The 27,326-nt window shown below is 44.9% G+C and overlaps 1 protein-coding gene across 2 annotated transcripts in view; it reads right to left on the reverse strand.

The window, feature by feature from the left end:
- MTCL3 (MTCL family member 3) overlaps nt 1-27,023 on the reverse strand; it is a 55,594-nt gene extending 28,571 nt beyond the window's left edge. The window contains exons 1-5 of one of the 2 annotated variants that reach the window (XM_075924129.2): nt 26,457-27,023; nt 25,745-25,856; nt 23,117-23,985; nt 22,223-22,447; nt 17,776-17,934 (exon numbers count right to left, since the gene is read on the reverse strand). In XM_075924129.2, the coding sequence (XP_075780244.2) occupies nt 17,776-17,934; nt 22,223-22,447; nt 23,117-23,926 (1,194 nt within the window). In that variant the 5' untranslated portion in view covers nt 23,927-23,985; nt 25,745-25,856; nt 26,457-27,023. Of the gene's footprint in view, nt 1-17,775; nt 17,935-22,222; nt 22,448-23,116; nt 24,355-25,744; nt 25,857-26,456 lie in introns of those variants that run through there. The other variant, XM_089777250.1, reaches the window with a different exon arrangement.
- Nucleotides 27,024-27,326: the final 303 nt, after the last annotated feature.

A 27,326-nucleotide genomic window follows, 5' to 3' on the forward strand; every position in this document is an offset into this window, starting at 1 on the left:
AAATCAGGAAAGAGATCTTGGAGTTATCGAGGACAGTTCTCTGAAAACTTCCACACAGTGTGCAGCGGCAGGCAAAAAGGCAAATAGGATGCTAGGAACTATTAAGAAAGGGATAGAAAATAAGACCCAGAAATATCTTACTGCCCCTGTATAAAACTATGGTACTCCCACATCTTGAATACTGTGTACAGATGTGGTCTCCTCACCTCAAAAAAGATATTTTTACCTTGGAAAGGGTTCAGAAAAGGGCAACTAAAATGATTAGGGGTTTGGAATGGGTCCCATATGAGGAGAGGTTAAAGCGACTGGGACTTTTTAGTTTAGAAAAGAGGAGACTGAGGGGGGATATCATAGAGGTATATAAAATCATGAGTGGTGTGGAGAGGGCCGATAAAGAAAAGTTATTTATTAGTTCCCTAAATAGAAGAACTAGAGGACACCAAATGAAATTAATGGGTAGCAGGTTTAAAACTAATAAAAGAAAGTTCTTCTTCACACAGTGTGTAGTCAACCTGTGGAACAACTTGCCAGAGGAGGCTGTGAAGGCTAGGACTATAATAGAGTTTAAAGAGAAGCTAGATAATTTCATGGAGGTTAGGTCCATAAAAGGCTATTAGCCAGGGGATAAAATGGTGTCCTTGGCCTCTGTTTGTCAGAGGCTGGAGAGGGATGGCAGGAGACAAATCGCTTGATCATTGTCTTCGGTCCACCCTCTCTGGGGTACCTGGTGCTGGCCACTGTCGGCAGACAGGATACTGGGCTAAATGGACCTATGGTCTGACCCAGTACGGCCGTTCTTATGTTCTTATGTATCACAGCAACATTTCAGTTCAAAATAGAACCTAGCACATTGCTTTTAGTGTACTGTCTTTAATAAATCACTGGAAATCGAAACTGCTAGGAACCATTAAAAAGGGTTACTCAGCTCTGTAACACCACTCTTGGTAATTAGCTTTCCGTGATGGCCATCTTCAGTCACACCTGTGCCTGTTACGGGCAACAGTGATGGGAGCAGGTGCATGGCACATATCATGTAAATATAATCACTCATCTATCACTAAACAAGCAGGTGATTGGAACCATAACATGAACTGATGGATCCAAAACATGAACTTGTATTATTAATTCATTAATACAATGATACAACTATGATCCAGGCAATATAGAAAGATTATCCACAGCTTTCTCAAACATATCTGAGTATGTGCTGTCACCACTACTGATGGGAAATTTTTCACTTAATATAGTAAAGCATCTCCACAGAAATAAAGACTTTTTTTTAAAAAATGGTCCAATAGGTTAAACAACTTTTGTTATTCCCTGTCAATGGATGCGGTGCTTGGCACTCTGATTACCAAATATTAAAAGGACCTAGTTCTAATAAGACACTGAAACTGTCAGAGTTTTCTGGCTATTGATGTAGTGAATACTGTGACAAGCAGAAAACAAGCCTCTATCTGGCAACAAACACACACCAGAAATCCTGCCTGTAGCCACATACCCCACCTCCCCCAACCAAAGCAGATTCTGCTGAAAGGTCTGACCAATCACTGAACATAGCAAACACCACAGCTGTGCTGCACTATGATGGAAACCCAAGGTATTCCTATACAGCAAAGAAAAATCTGTGTCTGTTTCTTACCAGCAACTCAGGCTTGCAGGGCTTGGACTCTGGGGTTCTTTCATCACTGTGTAGACTTCTGGACTCGGGCTGGAGCCTGGGACTCTGCAGGATGGGAGGGCCCCAAAGTCCAGGCTCCAGCCTGAAGTTATACAACCCCACAGCCTGAGCCCCATGTGCCCAAGTCAGCTGGCATGGGCCAGCCACAGGTTTTTCTTTGCTGTGTGACATACCCCCAAAGGCTCTGTAGTGTTCAATGACATACACTACAGATACATAATTCCACTGCATATACTCAAGCACAATGCCATAAAAGCAGAAGGGTGGCCTGTGTCATGTAGTTCTGCACTCAGTGTCACTAGTACCGTTCATAAATAAAATCAGAAGTGAATGGTGAATTGCTTAGAAGGAACAGCTATCATGCTAGTAATGAATGTGGGATCACTACAGAGTTGTATGCACCATTCTGTATAATTACTTATATGCACTATTATACTACAGCCTAATCAGAGAAGCTGCTTTGCATGCAACATTCACCATCGATACCTGCATTATCCATTCTCTCTCACACCCCATGAAAGAGAGGGAAAAAAAGAAAAGAAAGTCAGATAAGATATTCACTTATGCTGATTTGTATTCCTTAGCACATTCACACAGAAATAGCTACCTCACACAAAACACAGTCACTGTGGTTGCAGACCACTTTACACCAAGCTCTGTGCATCAGAGAAACTGCCATATTTGTAGAATGGTACTTTCCTCTGTGTGTTGGCTCTGACAAAAGTTGGCTTGTATAATGTGTCCACAGTGATACTGTAGTATCTCTAACAGATATAATCTGCTCCTCCTCCTACAGAACAGAGGCCTACTCCCTGAAAGGTGCAAAACGAGTCACTAACACTGTGGACCCCAGAGAACATCCCAACTAAAAAGCCCCATTATTATTATGTCTTTGTCATACTTCACAAACTCTTGTTTTTATTGCATACATTGGATAATCAATGCAACTTACATTATCATTTGTGTGCAAAGGAACCTAGAAATGGTGTTAACTCACCTTTGAAAAGGAGATGTTTTTCAGCAACTAGAAAGAGAGGACTAAGATTTCTGCACTGGCCAAAGACTCAAACAGTCATCACAAAGGCAGAGACCCTTTCAAGAATAGCACATTCTACCATGTCACTATGTTCTGATACATTTGGCAATAGTTTATTGAGAATGAGAATGTTTGGTCCAAACAGCTTATCTAATTTTGAAAGCAGAGTGTAACTTACTAATAGTGGTTAGCAACCTAAAAGAGGGTCATTGTGAGAGAGCTACAAATGAGCAAGTTGTTGATCTGCTATACCATTACCATAGTATTTCCTTTATACAATAGTCAGAACTCAGATTAGTTGTCTGCTACTCATTTGCATAATTAAATGAGATTTTGCCAATTTCTTTTACCTGGTTTTGCATTTGAAAATGCACAGATATATTTCCAGAAGGACCAAAACAGCAGTGACCATGAGTACAATAAATAACATGAAAGCCTTTGATCTGGCAGAGCTTGAGGTTTTTTTGACAGTCAGCGGCAGGTTGCAAAGCCTACCAGTTTTCCCAGGCTTTTTTTCAGGAGTCAGGGGGCATTGAGGGAGTGAGCTGAACACAGCAGGTTGAAAGATAAACAGTTTTTAACTACTATTTTTCATGTCCTTAAAGAGATTTTCAGTAAAATAAAAATGAGTAGCAATGTCTTTCCTCTAGCTGGGCAATTAGGCTACGTCTAGACCACAAGCCTCTTTCGAAAGAAAGCATTTAGACTGCAACCTCTTCTTTTGAAAAAGTGAGCTGCTTTTTCGAAAGACAGCACCCAGGCAGTCTGGATGCTCTCTTTTGAAAAAGCCCTGTTTGCATTCAAGAGGGCCTTTTTTCGAAAGAGCACTTTTGAAAAAAGGCATTCTTCCTCGTAAAATGAGTTTTACCGAGGTAAAAAAAACCTGCCACATTCTTTCGATTTAATTTTGAAAGAACGCGGCAGCAGTCTAGATGCAGAGGAAGTTTTTTCAAAAAAGGCAACTTTTTTTAAAAAAAACTCTGTCTTCTAGACACATCCTTATTGATTCATATGAAAAATAAATTAAATTACATGGGTGCAGAATTTAGCTTTCCTGGATTACTAAAATATTTTTAGAAGGACGATAATCCTTCTGTAAGTGCCTTGAAATCCATATTCTGAAATCCATCTTTCACTGGCTCAGAAATCAATGGTGGATTATTACTAATATTATTTATACTGTAGTAGCAGAGTTCCCACATATACAAAGGTCTGATAAAAGATGGCCCCTTGTGAAGGGTTTACAGTCTAAATAGGCAAAGTGTATGGAGAATGTATTCTAACCCCACTTCTATTATGTTCCCATCAGGCCCTAAACACACCACTATGCTGAGGTTGGGAAGCCAAGCAAGTCTGCAGTGATGGGAATGGAGATACACTTTGAAGAGCTAGATATAATGTCCTCTGTTTGCTAAGATAATCTAATGCCTCAGGGCCTTGATGACTCCACTAATATCACTACTGGATGCTGGCATAAACTATCTTCTTTCACTTCCATATTTCTGGGAAATCATATCTTCCTTTAAGAGTAGGCCTGTGAGGGGGAGGCACACTTGGAGTGCTCCCTCCCCCCCCCCCAAAAATTATTTCTCAACCCTAGTTTAGGGTCTGGTCTATTATATTTAATTCATATTTGTTAATTAGTGAACACTACTCAGTATGAACAATGGTGGCAGAACCAGACTTAAAGATAAGTATTTACACAATTGAATATATTCCCACATATATAAAACAAAATAAAATGAATGTATTTGCAAAGCAAGTTACAAAAATCTCCACATCAACTCTACTAGGCCCAGTGAGAAAAATGTGTTTGCTGGAGACCTCCTCCCATTTTACCCTAGTTAGAGATGTGTTGCAGGCCCCTCCAAGCTCAGGCCTTCATATCACTGCCCTCTCTTCTCCCTCTGAAAAGCCCAGGCTTCCACCAAATTACACTGGCCACTACATAGCTAGCCACCAGAGGGCTGATATTTTTGTGCACTGAAGTCAAGAGGAGATTAACCAACATTTCCAATGATCAGATCTTGTTTTCAGTTGCATATATTTTTGCCAAACAAATTGTTTATGCTGAAGTTTTCCATCCTGTGTGATATACTTTAGACTAATTTTTTAAAAAACTTGAGACATTTTCAATAATGAGTCTAGGAAAAATACATTCTTTTGACAATATAAAAGTTTCAGGACACTCGTGTGTGGGAGCAAGGAGTTGAAATACGGCAGGGAGTGTGACCTTTTGGTCAGAAATGTGTCCTTTAGCTGTTCTTGTGGAAATCTGCCCACATTTGGACAAATTCAGCAATCCTCTCAAAAGCTGCAGTTCTCGCATCCTCAGCAAAAAACAATAGGTGAAGATTCTCTGTGCATTGAGAATGTGCCATCCCCCTCAGTATTCCTACTGCTGATCACATTGCACGTAAGCAATCCCCACAGCATGATTACAGGGACAAAACCTGAATTTCCTAATATTTGCTGGTGCTGGCTGGTCCAGACCAAAGTGGGGCTGGGCACCGGAAATGAAAGCAGGGAACCTGTCTCCCCTGTGCTCTCAGTGACTCTCTCCCACCAGCTGAAGTATGGCTCCCCCATGACAAGCCACCTAACTTGAATGCAGAGGGAAGGAGAGCTGGACTAAGAGAAAAGGGAACAGACAAGGAAAAGGAGTCTGGGGAGACTAGGACTTGGTGGCAAGGACAGGGGAAAGAAACTGTGATTAGGAGTTGGAAGGAGGACAGGGACTAGGAGTCGGGATAGAGATTGGCACTTGTTGGGAAAGGAGCCTGGGGCTGAGAGCCAGGAGGGGGCAGGCTGGGAGATAGACTGGGAGCTTGGTGGGAGACTGGTACTGGCTAAGCAAGAAGAAGGGGAAGCTGGGTTTGGTTGAACCAGGAGACTGGCATCTGTGCTACTGAGATAAACAGGGAGCAGAAGATGCTGGGAGCCCACTAGGAATGGAGAACAGAGGTCAGACCAGGAGCTGCAGGGTATGGGGGAGCTTGGCAATAGGGACCAGAAGGAGGAAGCTGGGGCAAGGACGGTGAATATGACAAAGACCCCAAGTGTAGAGTAGAACGATGATTGGCTGGGAAAAGAAACTTATAGAAAGAGGCAAGGAGCATAGAGATTGGAACAAGAAACTAGGGAGACTGGGCTTGGATCAGGAGTCCAGCGGGGGAGACTGAGCCAGCATGGGAAGGAAGCAGAACAAGAATGGAGAGGAACAGGAGCAGAAGACAACTGGGGACTGGGAGACAAGAGAGAAGTAGATCAGATGAGGAGTCAAGAGGGGATTGATTGTGCAAGGAGAATGTGGACAAGGAACTGTGGAGAGAGACAGATCCCCGGCTGAAGCAATTGCACAATCTGGCCCGGTAGTCCCGACAGGCCAGGGCTGGGGCTGTCCTCCAAGACCTGACCCTTCCCACCTTTGCCCTCCCTCTCACTCCCCTCGGCACCCCACATGGCTTTGGGGATCAATGGATGGAGGCCTGGTGCCGCATGGCAGCAGGGGTCAGGCCCCTCTGCACTACCCAGACAGGGTTGGAGGGGAAACGGAGAGGTGAAGTTGCTTGCAGGGCTGGCTTTAGGAAGTGCGGGGCCCAATTCGAACTGTTTTGGCGGGGCCCCCCCACAGGATGTTTTTGTTGAGCAAAAAAATAAAAAAAAAAACAAAAAAACAACAACAAACCACAACCACACACAAATATCACATCAAGTAGATCCAATCAAAATGTATATCTATATAATTGAACATTTTCAAAAAAAGTGCCATCCTTTATTATGCAAAATTTTACACAAAATTAAATCAGTTGCCTTAAGTGTAGGTCAAATATTTTCAATTGCAAACTATCCAATTTTTTCAATAAAGTTTAAAGTTTGATTTTTAAAAAGTTACCAGAGAGCGTTGCAGTTTTCTGTTACATTGATTTACTTTTTAAATAGCAAGAATGGAGTCTTTGTCAAGAAAGTGTCAGTTCTGTGGTCAAATTCCAGTCCTTAGTGATTTCAGCACCAATGATTTCACTAGGTAATATGGTACCTCACCATCATTGCTTCCTTTGCACTGCCCTTCAACACACTGCCTGCATGTTGAGTCCAAGGTCAGTCTACACAAGATTTTATCAATGATTTTTGCTCAAGCGATCACTGAGACAAGACAAGGACTCTCAATTGATTCTAGTCAGCTCAGCCTTTAAACATTGGGGCTAAGTCTAGACTGGCATGATTTTCCGCAAATGCTTTTAATGGAAAAGTTTTTCCGTTAAGAGCATTTGCGGAAAAGAGCGTCTAGATTGGCACGGATGCTTTTCCGCAAAAGCACTTTTTGCGGAAAAGCGTCCATGCCAATCTAGACGCGGTTTTGCGCAAGAAAGCCCTGATTGCCATTTTTGCCATTGGGGCTTTTTTGCGCAAAACAGTTTTTAGCTGTCTACACTGGCCCTCTTGCGCAAAAACATTTCTGGAAAAGGGCTTTTGTCCGAACGGGAACGTCAAAGCATTTGCGCAAGAAGCACTGATTTTGGACAGTAGAACGTCAGTGCTTTTGCGCAAAATCAAGCGGCCAGTGTAGACAGCTGGCAAGTTTTTGCCCAAAAGCGGTCGCTTTTGCGGAAAAACTTGCTAGTCTAGATACAGCCCAGATGTAAAGTGTCAGATATAATTGAGGACTCCCAAATAGACTCTACACCACCAGAAATAAAACCTGTTTTCATCTTCTGTGACTTTCAGTTAGATGTGACTCACTATCCTCTGCTTAGTGTTCAAGTTATGGTAGACCCTAAGCCAGATCATATTAAGTTCAGGTCTTTTAATCATACAATATGGATAACAACATTTCATTCTCCCAGCTCCAAGTCTTAAGTGAATTTCAACCCAAAAGAGCCAAAATTGATCACCTTGAGACAGCAATTGTGTCTACTGATCTCTGTGGCAACGTAAACTGTCTATACAAATAAGGTCTGCTCATGAAGCCTTTTCCTACAGTTGATTAACAGATGGCAGCAGATAGCTCATTCAGACCACTGTCTGATAATAGTTAAGTCACCCTGACCAGTCATTAACCATAGTCAGGGACTCACCCTACTCTCCATTGTCTCTATGATTCTCTGATGACCTGTGACAAAAAAGGAGGGTGGAAAGGGAAACTAAAGGGAGAGACCTCTCTAAATTCACCAATCAAAGAGCAGTATTGCCAAACCCAAAATCACAAGGAACACCTACACAAAGTTATGAGAATGGTCTACAAATCATAAGATTTTTTAAATATAAAATATGTTGGGTTTTTATTGACCTTTTGTTTCTTGAGTATTTAGGGTTCATGTTTTAAAGCTTTCCTCCTTAGCTGTAAGGCCCAGAAGTATAGAGAACTTTTTTTAAATGAAAGCTGAGATTCCTACATAATCAATTGACTCCAGGCCTTTAGAAAAACACCAAATGTTTTGAAACTCATGGTAAAACAATGGAGGAATTCTTGTGAGCCCATGCTTTGCCCACAGTATAAATAAAAAAACAAAACAAAACAATATCTTCTCCACTAAACATCCTAATGAGATACTGCAAATGGTGAACTGAATTCAACAGCTCCTGATATGAACAGGTATCAACCTAGTTTTTCATATTTGAGATGGGTTACCAGGAATCATACATGACAATATGAAATCTTTCACTCTCAAGTCAGCATATTCACAAAGCACCTATACTTTTGATCCATGCATTTATTGGATAGTGAAAGAGAAAGGAGGGGAATTAGTGTAGATAAATGTTCAAATTTAAAAAAAAAAAAAAGCCTGAAGGAATTAGGACTGGGCTCCTACATCTCACGTTCAGAACTGACTAGGACACTTATGACCATATTTTCAAAGGTGTGTAAAGATCAGATAGATATCTTTGAAGATCCGAGTTGGTAACTGTCTCTTTAGGAGCTTAATTACCTTTGAAAATCTGAGCTTAGATTTCCAAGTCAAATTTTCAAAAATTACTTTAGTCACTCAAGTGCTTTTGAAAATTTTAACTGGGAGCCTAAAGAGACAAAAATAGACAAAAGGCAGGAGATATGGTATTCCTTTTAAAAACGTGTGACATCTATTTTTGACTACATTTTATATTATTTTTCTCCCCAGGGTAACTGATCCCTCCAGCCCCCTCACTATGCCACTGCCCCCCCTCTCGCAGATCTATCATCTTATGCACATGCAAGATCTGTGAGAGCCGTCCCATGAATCTGCAGTTAGTGTCTGTGGCGCCTGCTTTTGGGTGGTGTCTCAATGCTGCCACATTCACCTCCAAAGAGGGGGCTTCCCAAAGCAGGCCATTGTTGCAGACCCCCAAGGCATCCACATGTCCAGTCTCTTTTCAATGGGCCCACTTCCCAGGGATCATTGATCTTGAATCTGGCTTCCTTCCCCTCTCCAACCCTCATCAGAACTACTGTGCCCTCCTAACTTAGGAGAAGAACAAACAGGAGGATTGGAAATTAACCCACCCAGTCTCATGTCCCCTAGGCAGGGAATGAGCCATCTACATTAGGCCCCAGATGGAGTATCATGTCCAGTTCTGGGCGCCACATTTCAGGAAACGTGGAGAAACTGGAGAAAGTCCAGAGAAGATCAACACAAATGGTGAAAGGTCTAGAGAACATGAGATATGAGGCAAGGCTGAAGAAATTGGCCTTGTTTACCTTGGAAAAGAGAAGACCGAAAAGGGACATGAGAGCAGCTTTCAAGTATCTAAAAGAGTATCATAAGGAGGAGGAAGAAAAATTGTTCTGCTTGGCCTCTGAGGTTAGGATGAGAAGCAATGGGCTTAGACAGACACGTGTCAGGGATGAGCTAGGGCAACTCAATTTTGGAAGCCCCAGGGGCCACGCTGATTCGTACAGAACATGCTGAGGGCCTCAACTTAAGTGTGGTTACATATGCAAGCAAATATATACAAATAGCTTCTCTCACACTGACAGGCATGAATACAAAGATTAAGGCAAGACTACACAACACATAGGCCCCATTTAAGTCAGTTCTGCTGATATTAATAAAATGCAATATTTACCCGATTTCTACTCATGTGACAGCACTTTTCATGAGCAATGACAGTCCAAGAATTTAACTACTAAAACACATATCAACAGAAGATCATTACATTGACTACTTTTGATTTGGCTCCCTCTTGCCAGCCACGTGTTGATCCCCACATAAACACACACACAAACTGGCCATGGGCAGCATACCACGTTATTAATAAATATTTTATAAACCTTTACCTTTTCTCTCTGTTGCCATGTCTCCTCTCCTTGCTCCATCATCTCCCCTGGTGCCTGCTGCCCCCCAACTCCTCACCTTCCTCTGCTGTCCTGACTCCTGCCCTTCTCACTGCCCTCAGCCCTCCTGAGACCTGCCTCCCCTTCTCTCCCCACTGTGCCCACTCCTCCAGTAGCCCCACTCTGATCAGGTGAGTTACCCCTCTTCTAACACCTCCCTCTACACACCTGCCCTGCCTTTCTCCTCTGGTGCTGGTCCCTCCCCTGCAGTTGTCTGCCCTTCTGCTTCACGCCCAGAATCCCCCAGCACCTGCACCTTCCCTTAGCCCTGCACCCTCCCCCTTCCCTCACTGCCCCTACCCGCTTTGCCCTCTTTTTCCCTGATGCCCACCCCCTCACCACCCTCTGCTCCATTCCCCCGTACCCCTCTGTGCCCTCACACATGCCTTGCTCCATCCCCAGCTTTCTCATGCCCACTCCTTCTTTCAAGCCTTCTCCCAGCACCTTTCCCTCTAGCCCCCAATGCCCTTCCCCTCTCCTCTCCTCTCCCAGCATCACCCTGTCCCCCTCCCACTGACACCTTCCCTCCTGCCCTTTTCCTCATTGTCTGTACTTGGCCCCCTGGCATGCGTCTCACCTTCACCCTGCCTCTTGGTGCCTTCCCCTCTGCACAAGCCTCTTCCTCTCTTCTCCCTCCCCTCCATACAAACCCCTTCCTCTCCCACTCCATCCAAGCCTCTGCACCTCCCACCACTCCCGCTCCCCTACCTTCTGTGGGGCCAGTCTGCAAACTGCGTGCGCCACGGCGGCGGCATGGCACTTTTCAGTTTTAAAATCCTGGAGGTGACATCATGTCACGCCCGGGTGTCTCCCCACCCACCTGCAAACGGCACACACAGCCACAGCAGCCGGTAGCGGGTGCAGGTAAGGATGGGGGGAGGGAAGTCGAGCAAAGCCAAGGGAGCTGACTTCCGGGTGCAGGGGCACGGAGCCCCCTTACGCGTGGGGCCCGATTCGGCCGAATCGGCTTAAGGCCGGCCCTGGTTGCTTGCCTAACCTTACCCAGATGATGAGTGCCAAAGCCAAGAATAGAAGCCAGCTTCCCTGACCTCCAATCCAATGCCCTACCTACTGAATTACATTCCCTCTAGACTTTTCTGTTTTCATGCAATACATAATAAAAGATGGTCCAGAGGTGCACCACTCCATCTCAAAAAGGCACAGTCTCCCCCAAGGCTTCACATTTGCCATGGAGTAGTGAATTCTGAAACCTATTTATGAGCTTTGGCATTCTCCTCCCAGCCACCAGCCTATTCCATCCCTACCCTATTTCACCCAACAGGAAGCATCTGGGGTACATCACCTATACAGCTAAGTGCTTGGCTGCAATTGAGTTTGGCACAAATGTGGATGCACAAGATAGGGAAATCCTTACTTTCTACTACATCTAAAAAGCTAAAGGCTACACAAAATGTAGCTCCAAATAATTAATTATTACTCATTAAAAGACATTGCCTAGTTCCTTCATGGCAGGGGGCTCGTGGTGTGGGGGGGTGCAGAGTCAGGGCAGTACCTTGGAGATGTGGAGGGCTCCGGGTAGGAGGACGGGGATGTAGGAGGTATAGGAGAGGACACCAGGGGCTCCCTCAGCCCTTACCTCTCATGATTCGGGGGGACAGCAAGGGCTATTTCCCTCCCTCTTTTCCCCTCCCAGGAGCTGTCTCCTGGGCAAGGAGCCCCAGTTACCCGGATGTGTGGCAGGCAAGATGGTGAGCCCTGTCCCCAGCTAGCCACTCTCTTGGTGGTACAGCTGCCCTGAGGTCACTGTACAGCAGTGGTCTCCAACCTTTTTGAGCATGAGATCACTTTTTGAATTTAAGTGCAATCCAAGATCTACCTCAAATATAAATACCCTTTCCCCGCCTCCTTCCCGCCCCTTCTCCAAGGCCCTGCCTCTGCTCACTCCATCCTCCCTCTCTTGCCCATCCTCACTCACTTTCCTCAGGCTGGGGCAGCGGGTTGGAGTGCAGAATCTGGTCTTGGATTAAGGGATCTGAAGTGTAAGAGGGGCTCTGAGCTGCTCTTGGGGCAGGCAGTTGGGCTGCTGGAGGGGTTCTAGGTGCAGGCTCTGGGGACAGCATTTGGATGCAGGGGTACTTGGGGCTAGGGCAGGGACTTGGGATGCAGGAGGGGGTTCATGTTTAGGGTAGGAGTTTGGGATGTGGGCTCCAGCTAGGCACTGCTGGTGGCTCCTGGGTGCTGGTGAAGTGGGGCTACGATGGGCTTACTCCTTCCCTGGGCCTGGACCACTCCCTAAAGCAGCCAGCAAACTCCATCCCACGTCCTGCTGTGCTCCCTCTTCGCACTGTGGAGAAAGGATACAGAGTTGGAGGGGACATCTTGACATCAGCACCCCTCCTCTCTTTCCCTGCCCTGCACAGAAAGCAGGAAGCTCCCCGGAGGGAGGGGCAGCTCCAAGGCAAAGGGCAGGAGATGAGCAGCAGTGCGGGGAAGGGGCATCTGAATTGCTGGCACTTGTTAGCCTCTTGGCCAGACTAGTCAGGATCACCTGTCAGAGGCTCCAAGATCTACCAGTAGATCTAGATCATCTGGTTGGTCACCACTGCTGTACAGTATAGCACTCGCTGCTCCTAGTGGCCATTGTGAGTATAGAGTGCCTCCAAATAGCCCCTCCCTTTCCATGTTATGGAAAAAGTCCCAATCCCTTAACTTCACATTTTCCTGGTACACTGCATTAAGTTATGAGAAGAGGAAGTTGCATACCAAATGTAGTGGTCCTAGCTCTTCCCATTTAGGAAGAATTCTTGCACAACCAGACCCACAGAGAGAGAGAGACATTTCTAAAATATATAGATAATTACTATGCCTTTGTCAACTTTAAATAATAATATATTTGCTGACCTTCATAACTGCCCTCTAATATATATTCAATATTAAGTTGCATGTCTAATGTGCTTTAAATGTAATATGCTAGAGAAGCCAAATTAATTAGAAAGAACCTGTATATCTAGCATCATATGCTCCCTGCAATAAAAATATTACTGTTAATGATAATTATTAATAATGGGGCATAGATATAAGCAATTAGTAGTAATTTGCTATAAAAGAGACTGAAATCCCACTGTGCACATGAAAAACCTGCATTGTGCATTGCAGCTTAATTGGCCTGCTTCCATCTGGAGATATGCAGTGGTAAGGTTGCTAAGCAAAGTATCTGCAGGGTGCATTAAACAGGACAGCATTGGATTGCAAGGGGGAGCAGACAGTGGAAAACACAATGTTGTATCACATGCTACCCCAAAACAGCTCCCTACATTCTGATGTCAAACTGACTGCAAGTTGGTGCTGCTCCGAGCAACATTAATTTCACTCATCAGGCCACACACCATGGTTCATTCAATTTCCAATAGCTCCAAATGAACAGAGGAATCTGATAATAAATGTGTAAGTGCATGTCTGTATGTGTGTCAAAGTGTCCAGTGAAAATTTCTAGCTCAATCTCTGCACACACCCATGTTCCTTTCATGGCACGTGCTTACAATATGGCCAACCCATATTCTTTAATAGCAGCCTTAAACGCCTGGCATCTTTACTATGAAATGTTTGGCTCTGGTTACCCTCTGCTTGGTGAGCTGGGGCATGCTAAATAGCATAAGAGGCTTCCACTGTGCTTTATTGTGTATTATTTGGAGTGTTTCTGCTATCTCCAAAGAATCACAGAAAAAGAATGAACTCCCAACAGAAGTCACACTTCAATGCATTTTAAAGAACGGAGAAGCTCATTACTTTTCCAACACATGAATTTAGGAGTTTGCATTTTCCCAGCAAATTTATAATTTGATTATATGCAATGTAAAAGATATTAAAATTACTGAGACACGTTCTGATCACACTTACTTTGTTATAAATCAAAAGTAACTCCCCTGACCTTGGTGAATAATGCAGTGATTAACACTGGAATAACTGAAATCAGAATCTGGACTTTTACTCACATTGGATACAATTAATTCACAAAAGAAGTTCAATTGTTATGGGACTACTCAGATGAGTTAGTGCTGTTAAGGATGAGAAGAGACTGGAACTAGAGTTCCAAAGAGAAATTATTCACAAGGAAACAAGAAGCCATCATTGTGGAAGTCTGATGATGCCACTAAACACACATGAAATGTAGATGAGCATCTGAATTCATGAGAGGCAGCAAACATAGACATTTGGTGCAGGTAAATTCTCTTATCCTTCACAATTATTTGGATTGTTCTAATGGTGGTTTTATAGTAACATTACTTTCTTCACAGATACTGAACTTCAAGTTCGCAAGAAGAGAAATCAGTTCCTTACATTGCTTTTTCAACCGGCAAAAGACTTACAACATGCATAATATTAGACTTTTCTTCACTATCCCTGTCTTCTGTCTGAACTGCTTCCCCTCAACCATCCTTCTATATTCTCCATCCCTGTGCTGAAAATCCTAGACAAACTCAGCATCCTCTATCCCAGGTTCCAGTTCCAGCCGGATAAGAATCAGTAGCCTGAGGTGGAGGTACAAGTCTCTCTTCTGACTTTTCTGCTCCAGCATGATAATATTCACCTACCCCATTCTTATGGTACAGCTGTCCATGCCAAAAATACACCTTTGCCTTTCGTGACCTGTGCCTGTACCCAGAGCCCTGCTTTCTAGTGCCTAATCTCCAAAGGGTGCCCCATTTCTCCTTTCTGGCCCAGTGTCCTCATTCTGTGATAACAGAGATCATAAGTGAGCTCTGGCCTTCTGAACCTATTGCCAAGGAGAACAGCACCAACTTCTAATCCAGCCTGACTTTTTCCTTCATCCTTAAATTCAAGGGTCCTCCTGCTGGACCAGAGAAGATACTGGGGCTACATTTAGACTACATCCCTCTGTCGGCAGAGGCATGTAAATGAAGCACTTCGAAAGTGCAAATGAAGCTGGGATTTAAATATCCCGCACTTCATTTGCATAATCACGTAATGGTGCTCTTTTGAAAAAGCGCTATTTTAAAATTGAAACCGCAGTCTAGACGCGGTTCTTTCGAAAACGGGGATCTTTTTTGAAAGATCTTGTAAGCCTCAAAAAATGAGATGCTTCATTTACATCTTTCTGCCAACAGAGGGATGTAGTCTAGACGTAGCCAGAGAGAAGTGGAAGATATTAGGAAGAACACATGGTTCATTGGGGTGGGACAGAAGTGTGTACAGAATAGATTCAAGAGTTAGAAGGAAATCATAGAAGCAAATGATGACAAAGGTCTATTATCAAGTTCACTGCCCTGCACTTACAAGATGTAGCTCCCTAATAGAGGATGTAGGAGATATTACATTGGTACCACATTTGATCTTAATTCAGAGACCAAGAGAAAACAGGAACATAAAAACATAAGAACGGCCGTACTGGGTCAGACCAAAGATCCATCTAGCCCAGTAGCCTGTCTGCCGACAGTGGCCAGCACCAGGTGCCCCAGAGAGGGTGGACCAAAGACAACGATCAAGCGATTTGTCTCCTGTCATCCCTCTCCAGCCTCTGACAAACAGAGTCCAGGGACACCATTTCTATCTCCTGGCTAATAGCCTTTTATGGACCTAACCTCCATGAAATTATCTAGCTTCTCTTTAAACTCTGTTATAGTCCTAGCCTTCACAGCCTCCTCTGGCAAGGAGTTCCACAGGTTGACTACACGCTGTGTGAAGAACTTTCTTTTATTAGTTTTAAACCTGCTACCCATTAACTTCATTTGGTGTCCTCTAGTTCTTCTGTTATGGGAACTAATAAATAACTTTTCCTTATTCACCCTCTCCACACCACTCATGATTTTATATATCTCTATCATATCCCCCCTTAAGTCTCCTCTTTTCTAAACTGAAAAGTCCCAGTCATTTTAACCTCTCTTCATATGGGACCCATTCCAAACCCCTAATCATTTTAGTTTAGGAAGTGAGACAGAAGTTAACCATGGCGCAACCTTCAGCACTGAACTGGGGCAAAGAAGTCACAAGTAGGGCTGTATTCTGAACAGCCACCGAAGGAGTCTGAATGGACTGGAATGGGGGAAGGTTTGGAGCAAGACTAAGTCTAACAACAAATGCTAAAGGCAATTAAAGAAGCACCACAACCTCAAGCAGCAAATAAGTGTGGCAGCTGAGAACAGTGATGTTTTACAATAAAGACCAGAACAAAAACAGAAGAGGAAGAGAGTCTCATGTATGGATGATGAACCAGGCTCAATTGTCATGCTGTTGACAAACTAGTTACTAGCCGGAAAAGCCGTGGAAGGAAGTTTGTGGGGGTGTGGCTTTATTTTCTATTGACAAGTTTAAATATCAACTAAGGATGGAAAAGAGTAGTTGATTAGTTGACTACTTGCATTTCCCTGCCCCCTTGCTGCATCTATATCAGAGGCAGCAAGGGGGAGAAGCAGGAACCAGTGCTGGGGGGAGCTGGCTTTAAAGCTGGTTCCCCCCAACACCGTCTCCATGGTGTGGGGACAGGGGAACAGGAGAAGCAGAGGCACAGTGGCGCTGTGGCTCTGCCTTTTAACTGTAGTAAGAGCCACCTGGCCACTGTGGCTCTGCAGTTTAAATGTAGTAGGAGCCAGGAGTGTAGGCAGCCCAGCTCCTACTGCATTTAAAAGGCACAGCTGCAGCGATTCAGACCCGGAGCAAGCCAGGACTCAGACCTAACCCTGCTGTGGCTCTGCAGTTTAAATGTAGTAGGAGCCAGGCTGCCTGCATGATCATGAGTACATGATTGGTCATGTACTCACTATTTAACATCCTTAGTATCAACACCTACAAAGAAAACATAGGTAATATATACATAAAGCCACTATTAAATTCAACAAATGCTAAAAATAATAAAACTTACCCTACAACACTGAAAATGTCCTGCCTGTCTTCACAGCTTAAATAAATTTCTTCAGTCTTTAAACAAGGACAGATTAGAAACTGGACTTTCTGTCGGGAAGTATCACTAAAATGGCAACAGGTGGCATTGCTGAATGCATTTGCTGAAATGGTGAGTTATTTCTTAAATCTGCTTGAAATACTAACTTTTAATCCACAAACTTTTTCTTGTTAATACCTGCTTTGTTACCTTTCAATCTGCTGTATTATGTATTACCAGTGCACAGATTTCTTCTTATTTTACTGGGAAAATTCTGTGTGCTCTTGAATTTAGGGCTGGGGAAGAGGATACAGAGAGTATTTTCTTCACTCTACATGTGAACAGCTCTGGTACAATACAGCCCTAACATTTCATTGAGCATTTGGCTGAAAGAACAGCTAGTACCTCCATCATCATTCCAAAACTCAAAGAGACTGTCACTAGCTAGGACCTGGCTTCTCTGCATGCCTGCTAGAATCTGACAGTGGTTGCTGGAGGAGCACATATGCCATTTAATACATTTATACTGGAACCGCCCATAGCATTCCTCATGCACCTGTCTTGAACAGACAGAATGTCTCAGAGCCCCTTGGCTATGACAACTCCACAATCCCAATGCTTCAGAGAATCAAGAATACAGTTAGGTTACCTATGCCTTTGAAGTTACATTTACAGCAATTGTTTACACCTTCTCAACAATCAAGCTAATCAGCAAAACTGTTTGCTACCTTTAAAGGGCTTCCTATTACATTTTGTGAGCCCTCAGAACTCCTCTTTCTCTGCAACGGGCATATGGAAAAATCCGTTATTTCATAAAGATGATTTCAGAATTTCAGGTTGGAATAAAACTGTTCACATATTTTGAAGTATCAACAGTAAACAACACTAACCTCTTTCACTTTTTCCAGCTCATTCTGTAAAGCCTGTTTAGTAATCTCAACTTCTATAAGCTGCTGTCTTAACTTTTCATTTTCATCTTCTGTTGTAGCTCGTTTTTCTTCCACGTTTTCTAACTCATGATGAAGTCTGACTGAGACGTCTTTCGCAACCTAAATGAAATGGAGTTTGCAAAAATAAATAAAGACATGAAAAATATATATTTCTGCAGTTCTGCCTGAATTATCACTTATTATGTCTTTTTTTCAGTAGATGGGACATGAAAGAGATGTGTGGAAGCCATAACTGACTGGTGGGATTCTGGCTAACTAAGAACTCCAACCAACATCCATTAAAGTTAATAAAGACAATTCTTTCCATTGGCTTCAGTGGATTAGGCCCCAAACAAACACTCCTTCTCTGGACTTCTGGGAGTTCACAATGAAGCAGTAGCTCCACCATCCTTGGAGACTGTACTTGAAAGAGACTGAGTGCTGCAATGTCAGTCCACTCCACTCCTTCACTCACTCTTTCCATTCCTACTACACCCAGGCAAGTCCCTTTCAGACAGTTAATGCTCATGGAAGCATGAACTAAGAACAAGATCTACAGTCTCCAGACATATGGAGCACAAACGAGGGGATAACTCCTCACTTCTTCCTTCCCTCTCCCCCAAATTTAGGCATGCAAGGTTGGCCCCAATATGGTCCTTACTATTGCTAACTACTTTAATTTTAAAAATAAAATAAGCCTTAGATTTTGTGACCAGACACTTGTACAAAATTTAGTACAAGTTGAACTGCTCTTAATCGGGACTCTCTGGTCTGGAAACATCCCTGGTCCAACAGGATCACAGATGTCCCAGGACCAGAGAATCCTGGTGAAGCACTGGTGACTGGGAGTCCTGCAGTGGGGCAAGAGCCCAGTAACAGGGCTGCCCTATGGCAACAAAACCAGGAGCTCAGCAGTAGGGCTGCTGCCCAGTGCCGACACTGCAAGGAGTGGGGGTTGGGGAGCGGGAGGCAGCAGGGCTGGCCCAGCAGCAAAACTGCCCCATGAGACCAGGAGGCAGCAGGGCCACGTGGCAGCACAACTTGGAGCCTGGCAGTCCTGCTACAGCCAACTGGGTCAACTGCCCAGTGGGACTGGAAGGCAGCATGCCTGCCCAGGGGGGCCAGGAGCCTGACTGCTGGGCTGCCTGGTGATGGGGCCAGGAACCCACGAGTGGGGCTGCCAAGCAGCATAGCATAAAGCCCAATAGCTGCCTAGTGAGGCTGGGAGGCAGCAGGGCTGCCCAGTGAGACTGAAACTCACGCAGGGCTTACTGCTTGGTAGTGCAACTAGACCTCAGCAGGGGGGCTGCCCCGCGAGGATGGAGCCCAGTAATGGGGCTGTGCCCGCCAGCAGCAGGGTTGCCACAATGGGCCAGGAGCCCTGCATTCAGAGGGGCTGGTGGCAGGGGGAAGCTGGCTGGGAGGTTGGCAGCGAGGCCATGGCTGGGGAGAAGGGGCGGTGACAGGGGTGGGCCCAGAAATGATCTTCGCTGGTCCGGCAAAAACCCTCATCTGAGAATGGTCATGTCCCGAGGGTGGCAGACCAAAGAGGTTCAACATGTATGTTTTTAAACTGCATTGATGCATTCATGGTTTTTGCTTTAAATTTTGAAATGCATGGGCACAGGATGAAAATTTAAAGAAATGTACCAGGACTCAGTCCCTTTTTTCATTTGTGTAAATGACATCTTTGCCATTCAGAACATAATATTATAACTTTATAGCACTTTTAAAACTGTAATAATACATATCAAATATTTAGAAAAACAACAGCTATGATGACTTCAGTACAATCATTTTGAAAGACCTGACTTATCAGTTTCATTACAAATGAAAACACAGTTAATCCCTCCTGATGTTTTCATTACTTAATATGTGCTCAACCTTCTTTTTATGGTGGTTACGCATTTTTAATACTGTGTTTTATTTCATGTACACACCCATGCGAGAATTTAGAAGGAAAAAGTATTGCATAGCAAGCAATGCTGAAGAATTATGTCTATCAGAAAACAGTTGCAGCTCGTGACTCACTCTCTCAACTGAAACACAATTGTGTGTAAAGTTCTGATACAATAGGCTGCAGCATTCATTCAATGATTTCCCTGTCCCAGTGCCAAGCTCCTCCCATCATGGAGAGCATGCACACCTTGGAGGTGGAGGGACCATGTTTGCTGAATTCCAAGCAAAGCCTATGCAAAGGGGCTGCAAGATAGGGTGGAAATCACATCAAGTCAGAGAATTAGATCCTAACAGACTTTCCCCCACTGTTGTGCACTGATCAGTTAGGTAATTCTCCAACACGGGAATCCACTGATAGCATCTGTTATTCTCCCTCTAAGTACTGGCATAGGAAGCAAGTCAGATATATGGCCTAAATTCTGCAACTCTAAGGCTGAATAGCACTTCATATCCTTTTTTGACAAGATTACCTATTGGGCTGACAAAGGTAACTACATTGACATAATATATTTAGATTTCTGTAATGCTTTTCTGTAGTCGTGCAAGATATTCTGATTAAAAAGTGGGCATTTCTAGTTGGGAAACCTACAAGGAGCTGTTTTTGTCCCCATGCCATTCTATGTCCTTATCATTCATGTTGCAGAAAGCATAAAATCGATGGCTGGTAAAGTCTGTAGATGACACAAAAATTGGCTGGGTGGCAAATAATAAGGGCAAGTCAGTTCTACAGAGCAATCTGGATTACATGATAAACTATGCTCATTTGACCAATATGAATTTAATATAGCTAAGTGCAAGATCAAATATCTAGGAAACTAGAATATCAGTCACCTTTGCAGGATGAGAAACTTAATTTTAGAAAGAAGTAACTCAGCACAGCACTAAGGGAGCATGGTGGATAAGTTTGGACATAAGTTTGCAGTGAAATACAGTAACTAAGACAGCAAATGCGGGCGGGATGTACATGCAGAGGACTATTGGGCTGAAGTAGAAATATGGTATTTTATCATTGTACATGGCATTACCAAGATCTCTACTAGAATGCTGTCTCCAGTTCTGGTGTCCACATTTTTTAAAAGGATGTGACACATTGAAAAGAGCTACAAGAATTATTTGAGTTCTCAAAAACCAGATTTACAGCAATTGGTTACTAAAAAGAAGACTAATAGGTGTTTTGATCATAGTTGCTAAGTACAGGAACAAAATCTCTAACACAGGGGGTGCGTCTAGAATGCCAAGATTTTGTGCAAAAGCCATTGTTTTTGCGCAAAAACTTGCCAGCTGTCTACACTGGCCGCTTGAATTTGTGCAAGAGCACTGACTTTGTAATGTTCAAAATCAGTGTTTCTTGTGCAAATACTTTCACGCTCCTGCTCAGGGATAAGCACTCTTGCGCAAGAATTCTTGCACAAGAGGGCCAGTGTAGACAGGCACCTTAATTTTTTGCACAAGAAAGCCCAATGGCTAAAATGGCCATCGGAGCTTTCTTGCACAAAAGCACGTCTAGGTTAGCACTGATGCTTTAGCGCAAAAGCATCCGTGCCAATCTAGTTGCTCTTTTGCGGAAATACTTTTAATGGAAAAACTTTTAAGTTAAAAGTGTTTCCGCAAAATCATGCCAGTCTAGACGTAGCCTAGAAATATATAATTCAACAGTTAAAGGCATAACAAGATATAGTGATAGACGAATTCAGACTAGAAATAAAGCACCAATTTGCCCCAATGAATATTTTACAGTGAGGTCAATTAACCATTGGAACTTGCCTATTAACACAGTGGATTCTCTATCAGTTAAAATGATTGTTTTCTTTCTAAAACATTTGTTGTAGCTCAGTCATAAATGATGGACTTGAGGCAGGAATCTCTTGGTGAAACTCTATGGCTTGTATTTTGCGGAGGGCTGATTAGATGATCATAACAGTCCCTTCTGGCTGGAAGATGTATGGCTGAAATTATGGATCCCACAGAAGTCAATGGGAGTTTTTCTATTGACTTCAGAAGAGTCACAATTTCACCTTACAAATATCTTATACATATAAACAGTATAATGGTCCCCATTGAGTCAACGGGACTATTTAATGAGGTTACAAAAAATGGCCCACATAGTGTAAGCTGTTTTGTTTTGTTTGTAATGACTTAAAAAGGTCCCTGAGTGTAACCATTCAGGGAAATTACTATCAGTAACTCCCACTGACTTCAGCAAGAGTAAAGACCGAATGAAAGATAAGTACAAACCCCAAAACGTGGCCTATCAAATTCTGCCCCCCAAACCAAAGGGTAAATCTGGGCTCCTATACCCTGTGCTTTCTGCACTGTCTAGAAGATGTGTGTATTTCAAACTGGCATTGAGCATCACAGAGAGGACACGGAAGCACCATTTTGCCTCAGCACTCAGTTCTCTCTTTTTTTCAACCACCCAGCCACACACTGAGACAAGGTGCTTCTGTACCTTGAGATCTTGCTCCATGCTGCGCAGGAGCTCTCCATCAATCTCCCCCGTCTGTGCATAGCGGAGCCTCTTGCGCTCAGCCTTGCGGAGCCGGTACTGTAGGATTCGGCAATTCTTGTTGGCTCGCTCCAGTTCATGACGCATTTCCTGCAGCTGGCAAGCATCCTCCTCGAAGAAACTGTCCCTCATCTCATCCATCTCAGTCCTCAACTCATCTATCTCATTCTGACATGCAGTCAGGCACAGGAGAACATAAGTAGATGGACCCAGAAAATAAATATCAGAGACAGACAAAACAAAGGCTAAAAAATGGAGCTGGAAAGCAGGTCTTCTCCCTCCATGCCCATTAAAAAGCAAGACAAATGGGAGAAATAAAGGGCAGTAAAAGAGATACTATGAACTAAAACTTGTTCTTGCCCTGGTATAATACTATATTGATGTTGTTATAAATCCTGCCTCTCATGAGCCAGAAGAAGAAATAAGAAACAAGCAGAGATCTGGCCCAGGATGCTTTGTGTCTGCTGTACAGCATCCTACCCACCCCCCAATGGGAAGCAGCAGAAGGGCTTGGCTAACCTGCTCTCTCCCCTGTCCCTGCCCACGAAGGGTGTGGGCGATAGGCCTTGCCCCTTTCCAGCTCAGCTCGCAAATCTGGCCAGAGGAATTTTCCCACCCCGCCCCCACTTCCCTGCCATAATGTGCTGGGCCCCTTTCTAGCCTCCAGTCTGCTGGGAGGGAGGGGATGGAGAAGCCCGGCGTTGCCCCTTTCACCCCCACCTGCCCACAGGAGGCGGCGTTCACCCCCTTCTCCATCCTCCGCCTCTGGGGAATGAAGGGCGGGGGCCCTGCCCTCCATTGGGGAACAAAGGGTGTGTGTGCCCCTCCCCCGCTCACCTTGAGGGTCTCGTTCTCCTCCCGCAGTCTCTCCATCTCCTCCTGCAGCTCCTCGTGCTGCGGCGGGCTCGGGCTCGCGTCTCCCTGCTGCAGCCCCTCGGGCCCGGCCGCCGCCATGGCAGAGGCGGAGGGGGCGGCGGCGGCGGCCTCGGCCGGGGCGCTGGGGTCGCCGCCCTTGTGGTTTTGCGCGCGGGCCGCCAGGCCGCGGCGCAGGTGGAACTGGATGAGCTCGGTCTGCAGGCAGCCCTCCCGCCAGCACCCGCCGCCCGCCCGGCCCCTGCCGCCGCCGCCGCAGGAGGAGGATGGAGGGGCCGGGGCCGCCTCCCCGCCTCCCCTCTGCGGTGCCCGCCCCGCTTTGCCCCTCCAGCTCCTGGGCGGCGGCTGCAGCGCGGCTGCCCCCTCCCGCTCGCCCGCTCCTCCTCCTCCGGCGGGCGGCGGCTCCTCTGGCTCCGTGGCGGAGGGCGGCGGCGGCTCCGGCGCCCGGGAGGCGGCGGCTGCCCCCGCCGCGTGCGGCTGCGCTTCAGCACCCGCCGCGGGCTGGACAGCTCCCGGCAGCGCCGCGCCCCGCCCCAGCGGCCTGTCCCCGCAGCCCCGGCCCCGGCCGCCTCTCGGCCGCGCCCAGCTGCCCTTGGGGGCGGCAGCCGGAGCGCGCGGGGGGGTGGCGGCGGCGGGGCGGCTGTCCCTGGGGCCGGCCGGAGAGGACGCTCGCGCCGGCGGCTGCTTCCTGCTACTGCTGCTGCTGCTGCTCCCCTCCGGGTGCTGGCGGGGCTCGGAAGTAGCTGCAGCGCCCCCGGCAGGCGGCTGGTTCATCGCTGCTTGCTGGCGCCGGAGAGCCTCGCAGGCGGCCGGGGCATCCTCCTGCCGGGGAGCTGGGGAAAGAGCGGCACAGAGAAGGGAGCGGGGGGCAGAGAGAGGCGCGCACGCTCAGGACTCGCACAGGACCGGGCGCCGCACACCCGCAGCCTGGGCTCCCAAGTCCGGCGGACCCCCCCCCCCCCGGGACAGCACGTGCCCAGCCCCTGCCCTAGGGAGGGGCTCGGCCCTCAGGGGTATGGAAATGCTGCCCGCGCTTTCCGAGCTGAGTTATGGGGCGCGTTGCAGCTGGGGAGGGAAGGTGCCTCCTCCCCCCCCCGGCAGTCAGAGCGCTTTGTTCCAAGCCAACCCCACCCAGCTAGGGACTCGGGGAGCGACTTTCAATCCCCAGCAAGCAAAAACCGATGCAGGCTTCACACTGTGGGATGGCCAGCAATTGTGCTCTCCTTTACACCCATGGGAATTCGGAGTCACTTCCTTGAAGTCATTTGAATAACCCCTCTGTAGTGCGGATCAGAACCTGACTCCTTTTTTTCTCCAGCAGGTGACATTTTTTTTCCTGCGGCTGTCAGAACGTGTAGTTGAGCTGTACACGTCTTATTTGCTTTGTTCGCTCTGGCCAACGTTATTCAGTGTGTACTAGCCGGATCTTGGTCATACTAGAAAGGACTCCCCCAGCTGTTGAGAAGGACATTCCCAATAGAGAAGGGAATACTTTATGCTCCTGGGGTTGCACACATGTAACTAAAACCAGAAGTTCCTTTAGCTCTAACAAGAGGGACTCTCCCAGCAGTACCAAGGCATAGACCATCTAAACTAGCCCCACCCTTTTACAATTGTGGAGATTATGATTATATTACTATGTTGAATTTACAAGTACATATCTTAAGAACTAGTGATATAGTGTCTCTGGATATCAAACTTATTACAAATCTAGGTTCGAAGGTTACTTTTCCCTCCAATTTCTCAGTATCATATTAATTATGAGGGTCTCGCTAGCCAATTTTACCCATTTTTGTAATTTAAAAGACTAAGAATCCCAGAACACATTTAGATTACTCCGGGACTGACTGTTACTATGGTTACCAAATTATGTTCAGTTGGCAACTTTTTTTCCATATTAGCAAAGTGATTGTTTCCATGGTCACAGTCAATTATAAAAAGGGTATTTATTTGATGTAGCGTTACACAGATGCTTCCTTGTGTGATCTGAAAATGACCAGTGTGACCAACAAAATGTACTTAATAGTCTTTATTCAACTTTCATTTATAGTTTATGATAATTTATGCAGCAGCAAAAGTAAAAACTGTAGCAGTCCAGGTATATTTCTAATTATCTAAAATTATCTGAATCCTCCTGAAAAGAATTAAACAGTAAAGAGACCAAATGGAATTTGGCAAGGTCATTCTATGGTCTGTACCAATTAGACAACTCTGAAACACACTCTAGGCTATGACGCTGCTTAGTGCCAGGGATGCACTGATTACATGCCCTGATTACTGTTACATGCATTGACATCTACACTAATGATTTTAGTTGAAGTATTGAAAATTAACATTCTGAGGAATGTAAGTGGGCAAAAAGTTCCAATATATTAATTGCCAAATGTGGAGCTATAATTTCTTACTATACATATAAAAAAACTATGAAATGTTTCTTTCAGTCATTTCAGTCGCCTATTACAAACAAGTTGTATCTAAAGGTGCTTAAAATGTGTGGAATCAACTTGATTTCTGTATCTTATTCATTACAATGAAGTATGACTTAAGTGTTGCTAAAAATTAAACCAACAAATCTGTCACCTTACACGCTACCTGGATTTCTTCCTGAAGTTTCACTGCAGCAAAGTCATCAGGTTCAGCAAAGTTCTGCCAGGAATATGTAACTTGAACCCTTCGTGTTCCAAATTCCAGCACCAGCAGGCTTCTATACAAATTAAATATTTATTTTTTAAAAATCCAGCAACCGAAATTCATTTCCAAGTAAGAATTCCCCATCTGCACAAAAACTCTGCAATAGAATCAGCTTGCTAGAGGTAAAATCATGTAGCATCAAAGTGGTGACAGGACATGGTTGCATCTCTGCAGGATTTCCTGCTGGAAACAGCTGCTAAGATAGAAAAGAAAAGAAGAAGAAAAAAGAAAAACAAAATAACCCCAACAGCAAACCAGAGAGAGGGTTCACAGTCTTTACCTGCCAGTGTACACATAAATCCCCTTAGACAGAAGCAGCCAGGAATTCAGAAGAGGCTTCCATTTAATTTGTTCACTTTCCCAGCACAGATCATGCCCTCTCATTCTGGTAAGTTTCACTATGCTGCCCACTGCAAGTATATTTATTAAAGCTCGAGGGTGCCTTTGTCCTGATTTTTGCATGCAGAAGGAAGAGGGTATTTTCACTGGGTTACCCTAAACGATTTATGGTGTGTTGAGTTTTAATTCTATTGAACATTCATAAAAACACCCCACAAAAACAACCCCCCAACACTTAACAATGGCTCTACTGTAAGGCAGTTTCATTACTCACCACCACTTTGTCTGCTGCTGGGCTGGTAAAATGCATACACACACGAGGTACCAAGCTGTGCCAGAGTATCTCAGGGAAATGCAGCAATATTCATGAGCTGACCTCACTGGGCCTCAGAGACAGAGAGGGTGGGGGAGGGAGAAGCAGCAAAGAGAAGAGAAAAGAGAAGAGAAGAGATTAAACGACACGCCCCAGGCCTTGAGACTCGATTGCAGTTCTTAGCAGCACATGGCAGTATTGGATTGAAGGGCAAACAGAAGGATTAGGCTTCAGTAAATGTGGACAATTTTCCTTCAAAATTCATTCCAGGGAAACAATAGATTCTGATCAATTATTTATTCTTCTTTTTAAGGGATGCTAGCTTGACAGTAATGGCAGACGTCTTGTGATGCAGCAGCAGGACGACAACCTAATTTTCCTTTGTTCACTTCCTTGATTTGCATTTCAAGAATAGCAAAATCATAATTATATTTCTTTAGCAAAATCCTAATGCAATTATTAAAGGTAGAGACACTGCTAGATTGCTCTCCTCTGCTAGAGATAATTCCATATGTAATTGATTAATGTATTCATTGAATAAAAAAGATAGCATTTCATTGACAAACTTCTAACATATTTTATAAAGATAGAAACAGTGCCATTCTAAGTTACTAAAGATGATTCCATATTTATTTGATTTTTTTACCATTATGGGGATTTCTCTACATGTTCTCTAGAACAAAATGATTAAAGGTCTAGAAAACTTTACCTGTGAGGGAAGACTGAAAGAATTGGGCTTGTTTAGCTGAGAAAAGAGAAGACTGAGAGGGGACAGATAGCAGTTTTCAAGTATCTAAAGGGTGTTACAAGCAGGAAGGAGAAAAAGTGTTC

Source organism: Pelodiscus sinensis, chromosome 3 (genome assembly GCF_052426305.1).
Source record: "Pelodiscus sinensis isolate ZL-2025 chromosome 3, ASM5242630v1, whole genome shotgun sequence".
NCBI classification, from domain to species: domain Eukaryota; kingdom Metazoa; phylum Chordata; order Testudines; family Trionychidae; genus Pelodiscus; species Pelodiscus sinensis.